The 9,761-nt window shown below is 31.6% G+C and overlaps 1 protein-coding gene and 1 non-coding gene across 5 annotated transcripts; one reads left to right on the plus strand and one right to left on the minus strand.

The window, feature by feature from the left end:
• Positions 1–427: 427 nt before the first annotated feature.
• Positions 428–2,499, minus strand: LOC136211099 (uncharacterized). Of its 4 annotated transcripts, none has more exons than XM_066002629.1 (5): positions 2,376–2,499; positions 1,753–2,295; positions 1,526–1,669; positions 1,334–1,432; positions 428–563 (listed from the first exon to the last, which is right to left on the minus strand). In XM_066002629.1, the coding sequence occupies exons 2-5, from the start codon at positions 2,288–2,290 to the stop codon at positions 502–504; spliced, it is 843 nt and encodes a 280-aa protein (XP_065858701.1). In that variant the 5' UTR covers positions 2,291–2,295; positions 2,376–2,499; the 3' UTR covers positions 428–501. The 4 variants fall into 4 exon arrangements, with proteins under 4 accessions (XP_065858701.1, XP_065858703.1, XP_065858702.1 ...); XM_066002631.1 differs by having other exon boundaries at positions 2,387–2,455; XM_066002630.1 differs by having other exon boundaries at positions 1,753–2,465.
• A 4,840-nt stretch (positions 2,500–7,339) lies between these two features.
• TRNAF-GAA (transfer RNA phenylalanine (anticodon GAA)) lies at positions 7,340–7,412 on the plus strand. The gene has a single exon. It is a non-coding gene; the product is annotated as a tRNA-Phe (tRNA).
• The last annotated feature ends 2,349 nt before the right edge of the window (positions 7,413–9,761 follow it).

Genomic DNA, 9,761 nt, shown 5'->3' on the forward strand with positions numbered 1-9,761 from the left:
ATCATTCGGTTGAACATTTTCAGACACTTTTCCCTAAATTCATTTTAGCCAACATAGGAATCATTACAGTACATGTCAAATAGTCACAGTTTCTGATTTTAGGATAGGATAAGGACTCAATTGATGATTTTTATTTAGTTCAGGGATCTAATTGATGATTTTAATAGTTTAAGGTCTTAATTGACTTTGAAGCTAAAGTTTAAGGGGTCAAATGAGTATTATGCCTTAATTCATCTAAAAGTGCAATGGACTGTAATCCACTGCTCATCAAGGATATAAAGGAATTGTTAGTTCAACTGTAATCTACTACTATAAGCTGTTTAAGTTAGTTAATTTTCCTTCCGAAATAGCTATCATCAACAGTTTCTAAATCCTAACCAAACACTTCTATTCTACTGTTTGGAGTGGAAAGCAAAAAGAAGCTACGGAAAGGAAAACGAAACAGGCACTAAGAATATATACTGATAAAATGTACCACATGTTCACTCCTCAATTCTGGAATCAAATGTCATCATCAGATACATATGCTTCATCATCGCTAACTTCAATCACGACTCTGTCTTCTGAGAAATATAAAACAATCAAATATGAGCAAACTTAAATTTTAGTATAATGTTTGTTTATAAACAGAACAAAAAAACTGAAATAGAAATGAATTTTGACAAACAAAACAATGAATAAATGTAAAGAAACTTCATTTTGAAGGGGAGATTACGCTCTCCTGATAATATATCAGAATATTATTCTCTGGTTCTTGTGAGAAGCCGAACAAAACAACTTAGAAGGACCGCAGACGTACTTCAACCGGATGTACCGACTTAGAAAGCTAATCTAATCCTACTCCGCCAAAATAGAATTGTGATAAAAAAAAAAAACCTTTTCTTAACAAGGATTCCATGGCTTACATTAAGTATCCTTACTAATTACGATTACTTCACGCCTATATATACGTCATTTCCTTTAACAAGTATTTCTTTGTGTTCATTACTCTTTATCTAAGAGCTCAAACCATTTATTCTCTAAACTAATTACTGACTTTAGCATTGAAAAGTCGTCCATCGGGCTATCGGGGGACACTCAGGTTCAATCCGGATCAAATAGGCAATACATCCAGTTCGTTAGAGGTTTAGTTAATAAGCTAATTTATTATCTAAGAGCTCAAGCCCTTCATCCTCTAAACTAATTAGACACTTATTTTACAGGTTCGGTCCGGATCAAATAGGCAATATATACATCCTGTTCATTAGAGGTTTAATTAATAACAAAATTCCCAATTTGTATTAAAACAGAAATCTAACTCCAACAAAGTCAATTTCTAGGGATTTCAAATTACCTGTTCTTCTCTTATGTGATGAGGCCTCACTTGGATTTGTATTTGTTCCAGAAATTGCTTCATTCTTCACAAAATCTTCCCCTGCTTTTCTTTTTTTCCCTGTAATCAATCAAGCATCCTTACAAATTACAGAGATTGTATAAAAGATCAATAAATAAAATGGATGATCCTAGATTCAAGGCTATGCAGTACCTGGATTTGATGATCCTAGATTCACAGATGCATCCTTCTCAATTTCCGCTTGAGGATTCTTCTCCAATCTACTCAGCATTTCAAAATCACTTTGATTAATTGCTTCATTTTTCACAAAATCTTCCCCTGCTTTTCTCTTTTTCCCTGTAATCAATCAAGCATCCTCACAAATGACAGAAATTGTATAAAAGATCAATAAATAAAATGGATGATCCTAGATTCAAGACCTATGCATGGATTTGATGATCCTAGATTCACAGATGCATCCTTCTCAATTTCTGCTTGAGGATTCTTCTCCAATCTACTCAGCATTTCAAAATCCTTTTCCAAACGCAAAACCCTCCCTTCTAATTCCTTGAATCTCCTTTGATAAACATCCAAATCAGTCATAGCTCTCAATTTCTCACATTCTAACTCACAATTTTTCACTTTCAGCTCAATAACTTCTTTTTGATTAACTTCATTCTCTTTCAATCTATTACTTAATCCATCTCGCTCTTCTATTAACAGAGAAGCCCATCCCTTCAACTCCTTAAACTCCTTCTCTAACCTTAATTTCTCCAACACTTGTAGCTGGAATTTTTGTTCCAAGAACTCATTCTCTTTCTTCTTCTCCTCGATTTCTCTCTTAAATTGATCTTCTCTAGATACTAAAGCTTCTTCCGCATTTTGAACAGCCGACTTCAAAGACGTTACAAACTCTGAAACGGTGAATCCGCCGCCGACTTCCTGTTTAACCGCCCCAAATTGAGATATTCCAGCCATTTTTTCTACAAAAGAGAGAAAACAAATCAATTTCTGAAATTTCTTATTCACAAACAACACAACCTAATAAACCCTAAATCAGTACGGTAGCGAAACTGGCACTTAGCGAGTGGGAAAACTGAATCGGCTCCTGCTCTCTCTCTCTCTCTCTCTCTAACAGTTTGAGCAAGAAATGGGTCGATTAAACTTCAGAACAATTTGAGCTCAAGCTTAAAGTATTATTTGTGGCCCATGACACATCAAAACTATTTATCTTTGCCCGTGATTTATTATTTTGTGCATTTACATCCTTGATATATATATATATATGGGTTAAGTGCAAAAATACTCCTAATATTTTGGATCAGGAGTAATTTTACCCCTAACATCTAAAATTATGCAATTTTATCTTTAATATTTGTAGCCAATAGCAATTTCACTCCTAACATTAATAATTTAGGTCAATTTCAGACAGTATTATAACACAGATATTTTTGTTCCTTATTTTGCACCAATTGCATATCAATTCGTTCTAAAAAAAAGGATTTCGTGTTTTTTGTAATTTAATACTCCCTCTGTTCCACAATACATGTCTTTTAAGATTAATGCACACTAATTAAGAAATGCAATTAATTTTAAGTAAAAGACTTTGTTACCCTTGTATTAATTGTATTCACTAGTAACTTTATCTATTCCCAAGACAAAATGTCAACTTAAATAGAGGTATATTTGGTAAAAGTAAATTAATGTGCATAGATTGAAGCAAAATGTCATGTATTGTGGAACAAAAAAAAGTTCTCTAGAAAGACATGTATTGTGGAACGGATGGAGTAATAGAATTGGAGATTAATATTTATAAATTCGGTGAATTTTTAAATTTTTTTTTGTCTAATTCGTACAAATGACAGTATATTTTTATTTATTTTTTTCACATCCCAACATATGTTTGTGATTTGTTAGTGATAAAATAACACACGTGTAAAGTGTAAATGACAAGAGTCATGACCGAGCAGACAGTTTGATGAATTATTTCTCAAATTGACCTAAATTATCAACGTTAGAGGAAAAGTTGCTCTTGGCTACAAACTTTAGAGGTAAAATTACACCATTTTAAACGTTCGGGGGTAAAATTGCTCCTAACCCAAAACGTTAAGGGTATTTTTGCACTTTAACCCTATATATATCAATCATATTAAGTTTAGGCCTAATACATCATAACTCCTAAACTTGTCCATAAAAGTAGATTGGCTCCTTGAACTTTATTAGTGTCTCACCAGCTCTTTAAACTAGTTTAGAGAACTGGTGAGACACTAGTAAAGTTCAGGGAGCTTAGTTGGTATATAATCAACTTTTTTTTTTTTTTTTGTCACGTCAACGTTGCGGTGAACTTTTATACTCAAATTTGTGGGATTGAGTTCATTGTTTTTATTAAAAAAAAACCTTAAAATTTAGTGAGTTTTGTGAAATAGACTCTAAATTTCGAGTTTTTATATTAAGCACTCGGACTTTCATGTCACTTGGGTGGCCTCAAATTCACATTTGGACACGTGTATTGTGACTCCATTGAATAAATAAAATAGTAGGCCTCTTGTAATATGTGTGGGTCTGTATTACACATATCAAAATATATATGGGAGGTCCTCCATTTAGACAAATTTGAGGCTTGTACTAGTAGTCTCCTTAAGACAGATTTTGTTGCTATTGACGCTCGTCTCCCAGGATACAACGGATTATGCAAGTGAACTCTTATTGTGTGTAGATTCATTATCACTGAAGTAGGAAAACAAGAACACTGTGAACATACAAAGAGTAAAAAATTTCTGAGAGAATAATTTTTATCAATAGTTTTCTAGGCTCCGAATCTTGACAGTTCCATTCTGTATAAATAGAATTCGAATGGAAATGTCTGTTCACGAACGAACACAACTATACACGGACAGACACGACTGTTCATGATGCACACGAATTTTCACGAACGAACACGAATATTCATGAACAGAGGTGTTTGCTGGTTTTTAAATTAATTATATAATTTTATTCGTTTTTGTTCAACAACTGTTTGGAGTGAAAAGCAAAAAGAAGCTACGGAAAAGGAAAACGAAACCGGCACTAAGAATATATACTGGTAAAATATACCACATATTCACTCCTCAGTTCCGGAATCTGTGTATATGAGCTAGAGGGAAATCAAACGTCATAATCTGATGCATATACAGTGGCGAATACATGATTGTTCGGTTTTGGGGGCCGATTTTACATATGGTGTGTAAGAAAAAAAAAATTTGCTAAATTGAACTTGTTCAAATCTTTTTCGTATATATACGTATTATAATCAGAGTAGTTAAGAACCAATTTTTAAGTAACAATGTAAAATTTTTTAAAATTAAACTATATTATGTATAAGATTCTTAACATTAAAAAAATGTGTCTAATAGAAAAAATCGGATTTAGGGAAGGGTCTAATAGACAAAAAAAAATTAGAAATTTGGATTTAAGAATGGCTTAAAAATGGAATTAAATATAATTTTGGATTTAGAGATGCCGTAAATAGCCAAAAAAAATGGAATTTTTGATTTAGAGAGGGCCTAACAGTACATGAGCCAATTTTAGAGTGCTAATCCGATTATTATTTCTTGGAAACAGGAGGCCGGAACCACCAAAGCCTCAAATTTCGTGAAGACAGAGAGGCGGAACTACTCGTGATCATGGTGGTTCCGGTGGCCCAAGGGGCTCGGCCCCCCTTGTCTCCACCCCTGTGCATATGTTTCATCATCGCTAACTATAATTATGACGCTGTCTTCTGAGAAATATAAAGGCTTAATACATCATTTGTCTCCTGAACTTGTCCAAAATATTTGATTGGCCTCCTGAACTTTTAAAGTGTCTCGATAGCTTCCTGAATTTGCATAAAATGTTTAGTTAGCACCTTAAACTTACGTAAAATGTAAAATTGATCACTCGGTTGTAAAAAAGTAAGTTAAATACATAAAATATATTCCACGAAAAAAAAGGCAGAAAAATCGAAATAGAAATGAAGTTATTTGCAATAACTACAATTCTTACAAACAAAAATAAAATAGAAATGAATTTTGACAAACAGAAGAATGAATGAATTTAAAGAAACTTCATTTTGGAAGGGAGATTACAGATAGAGATAGAGAGTGAAGCAGCATGCAAATTGTAACGAATCCGCTTTACTGATATTATTCTCAGTTCTTGTGTGACGTCTGTCAGAGATTAATATAAGATCTATGGTTGGGCCTTAACTATCAGATTGAGCTTTTAGTTTAATTATCAGAGCCTCTTGAATCATGCAGTCGAGAGTTCGAATACTGACAACGTCATTAATTTGTGGAATTAAAAATAGAGTCAAATACATGAATATCATAGTTAACTACAAAATTACAATTAAATCATATTATCAAACTTAATTCTTAATATGTCATTATTTTCTATATATTACAAATAAAGTATGATTTTACACCCTAATTTAAAAATTCTAGACCCAATTCATAAATTCTAAACCCTAGAAAAGATATCCTAGACACCTAATTTATAAATTCTAATCCTTAAAATATATTAAAAATGCTGATTTTATTAGGTTGACATAATTCAAAATCATTACTTGACATAATTGTAAATAATTTTTCAAATTTGAATTTCTGTGTAAATTTCCCTTAAAAATACATTGTGGGATGAGCCTGCGTTGTGCACTCTGCAAGCTCAATGGACATTTGCTTGTGGAGTGTTTGAGCCTTAACTATCATCTTGAGCTTTTAGTTCCCTCCATAATTACCAGGCAAATTTTTTTTATTTCGTCAAACCTGTTGACAGTTTAATTATTGATGGAATTCTGCTGACAACAATTGTCTTGTCAGAAACTTCGTCATAAATTAAGATTTTTCTAATAGTGATATGGGGATGTAAATGATCTGAGCCGCTTATGAGCAGTTCGGCGATCGGTTCAATAAGCTCGGTTCGGCTCGATTTATAAACGAGCCGCTCACGAGCATGATTTTGAGGCTCTCGATTCGTAAATGGGACGAGCTTAACCAGGTCAAAGCTCGATTCGAAAGCTTGCGAGTAAGCTCGATTAAAGACTCGTGAACAAGCTGATTATAATATTCACGAACATGCTCGATATAAGCTCGATAAAAGCACGTGGAAAGTATTGAATAAAATTATTTCATATTATTTTTTTATATTGCCATTGAAAAAAAAAAGAGTCTAAATAGAACATAGGGCCATGTTGAAATTCCAAGCTCGGTTAGAATTACCTATTACTTACAAGGTTATACAAAAAAAAAAAAGGATGGCTGGGATGGATTATGGAAAAAAGTTCTTAGATTTTGTTGGGCCATGTTAAAATACCTCTAACGATTTGGGTCAGAGTAATTTTATCCCTAACATTTAAAATGATGTAATTTTATCCCTAATGTTGGTAGTTAATGACAATTTTACTCCTAACATTGATAATTTGGATCAATTTCAGACATTAGTATAAAACATAGATATTTTTGTTCATTATTCTGCGCCAATTGCATATAAATTCGTTCTAAAAAAATGATTTCATATTTTTTATAATTTAATAATAGAATTGGAGATTAATATTTATAAATTCGGTAAATTTTTTGAATTTTTTTGTCCAATTCGTACAAAATATAGTATATATTATTTTTTATTTTTTTTTCACATCACAACATATGTTTATGATTGTTACTGATAAAATGACGCACATGTGAAGTGTAGATGACAAGGAGTAGACAATTTGCTGAATTATTTCTCAAATTGACCAAATTTATTAATGTTAAGGATAAAATTGTTCTTGGGTTCCAATATTAGGGATAAAATTGAATCATTTTAAACGTTAAAGGTAAAATTGCTACTAACCCAAAACGTTAGGGATATTTTTGCACCTTAACCTTTCATTCTATGAATGGAAATTTTTGTGTCCAATCCAAGTCGGGCAAAGGGGCTGGAAGGATTGTTGATGGTGAATTAATGAGAATTTAACATTAACCCACATTTGAATGAATTTAATAATTACAATTTCAAAAATGTCAACTATCTGCGGGGATAGCTCAGTTGGGAGAGCGTCAGACTGAAGATCTGAAGGTCGCGTGTTCGATCCACGCTCACCGCAAAATGAATTATTTTAATTTTATATTTTTCCACTCCATCAACTTTATATTTCGGAACAGAATTGAAATTAGCTTTGAAGCTGTTTGGTTCTTTAGGGTGCATACAAAAAACGAATAACCAAACCGAAAATAAGGTTAACCAAAACCAATGAACTAGTGTACGGTTTTTAATTTGGGTCAAATACATGAATACCATAATTAAGTACAAAATTACAACTAAGTCATATCACCAAATTTAATTCTTAATATGTCATTATTTTCTATATATTATGATTTTATACCATGATTTAAAAGTTCTAGACTCCAATTCATAAATCATAAACCCTAGAAAATATATTATAGACTTATAATTTATAAATTCTAATCCTTAAATTATATTAAAAATACTGATTTTACTAGTTTGATATAATTCAAAATTATGACTTGACATAGTTGTAAATATTTTTTAGAAAATGAATTTCTGTGTAATTTTCCCTTTTAATTTTAAAAATAATAATTAATAGTTACGGCTACGGTTTTAGTATTTCAAAAACCGTGGTTAACCGAAACCGACCTAATGTTAATTTTATATATATATATATATATATATATATATATAGGAGAGGGCTCTTGTGAGAACTACCCAAAACTACGTCGTTTTGGGTAGAAAATTTAAAGAAAAACGCTGCTGCTTAGAGGGGTCGAACCCTGGCATCCTCCCTTACACTCCACACTCCTTACCATTGAGCCATTGAGCCATTTGTTTCTATTATTTAATATTTGATGCATTCACTTATTAATATTGATTAAATGTGCATAATAATAAATTATTAATAGAAAAAAAAGAAATTTGCATAATAATGAATTATTAATAGAAAGAAAATGTCCATAATAATGAATTATTAATAGAAAAAAAATCCAAAAACATGCTCCAATTTCTTATTTATTTAATTCTTTTATATTTTTGTAATTTATGTTATATAAGAAAATATATTTTTTAAAACATACGTTAGAACATATATTTTAAACTTTTAAAACACGAACGATGAAGTTTAGAACGTACAACATATTTTTTAGAACATACGTTATGTTTTTTAGAACATGTGTTATGTTTTTTCGAACATGAGTTATAAATTATATTATAGAACAAATGAAAAAACGATCCAGATATCTACTGATTTTTTAGAACATTATACTTAATTTTTACAACACAAACTATATATTTTTTAAAACATACGTTATAACATATATTTTAACTTTTAAAACACGAACTATGAAGTTAGAACGTACGACATATTTTTTAGAACATACGTTATGTTTTTTTAGAACACGTGTTATGTTTTTTCGAACATGAGTTATAAATTATATTATAGAACAAGTGAAAAAACGATCCAGATATCTACTGTTTTTTTTAGAAAATTATACTTAATTTTTGGAACACAAACTATAAACTTTAGAACATATGTTATGTTTTTTAGAACATACGTTATGTTATTTAGAATGTGAGTTTTTTTTTTTTTTTGAACAAAAAAATGGCCCATATAATTACTATTTTTTTAAGACATTATCTTAATTTTTAGAACACAAATTATAAAGTTTAGAACATATGTAACAATATTTAGAACATCGTTTTCCTTTACGTAGATAGATCAATTGAACCTCCCCTGCTTGCCGCTGGGAGCGGGGGAATGAGAATCAGATGAAGCAGCAGTCGCGGTTGAATCAATACCATCAATAGGACTTTTAGTTGCTCGAGCAACAAGTAGCGAGCGCATGTTGCGGTTCATCCCTAAGCATACCATACAACATAGGCAGATGTAAAGACGGCTAGAGAGGGGACGGGTTACCCCACTCATGATTAAAACTAGTATCCGTTTCACTTTGGATACCAAAGTATGTATTCCTGTCAGTTCAAGACCGGGGGTGCTATACGCAAAATTCGAAGGTAGGGTTGATCGACGACAATTTCTTATAAAACATAAATTACAAAAAATATAGAGGAATTAAATAAATAAGAAATTAGAGCATGTTCTTGGTTTTTTTCTTTTAATAATTAATTATTATGCACATTTGTTTTTTCTATTAATAATTATTATGCGAATTTAATCAATATTAATAAGTGCATGCATCAAATATTAAACAATAGAAGCTACAAGGGCATTGGTATATTAATTAGCGCGCGGCAAAATACACAAAAAAAAAGTAAATGGCTCAGTGGTAAGTAGTGTGGAGTGGAAATCAAGAGGCTAGGGTTTGACCCCCCCAAGCAGCAGCGATTTTTTATTAAATTTTACACCCAAAACTACGTAGTTTTGGGTGGTTCTCACCTAAGGTGAGTTCTCACCTAGGGGAGGGTTCTCACTTGATCCCTC

Source organism: Euphorbia lathyris, chromosome 1, assembly GCF_963576675.1.
Source record: "Euphorbia lathyris chromosome 1, ddEupLath1.1, whole genome shotgun sequence".
Classification (NCBI taxonomy): Eukaryota; Viridiplantae; Streptophyta; class Magnoliopsida; order Malpighiales; family Euphorbiaceae; genus Euphorbia; species Euphorbia lathyris.

Coding starts and splice junctions, on each gene's coding strand:
- LOC136211099 (XM_066002629.1), bottom strand. CDS start 2,290: ATGGCTGGAATATCTCAATTTGGGGCGGTTAAACAGGAAGTCGGCGGC. Junction 1,433..1,525: donor TCTAGGATCATCAAATCCAG/GTACTGCATAGC, acceptor GATTGATTACAG/GGAAAAAAAGAAAAGCAGGG. Junction 564..1,333: donor ATCACATAAGAGAAGAACAG/GTAATTTGAAAT, acceptor TATATTTCTCAG/AAGACAGAGTCGTGATTGAA.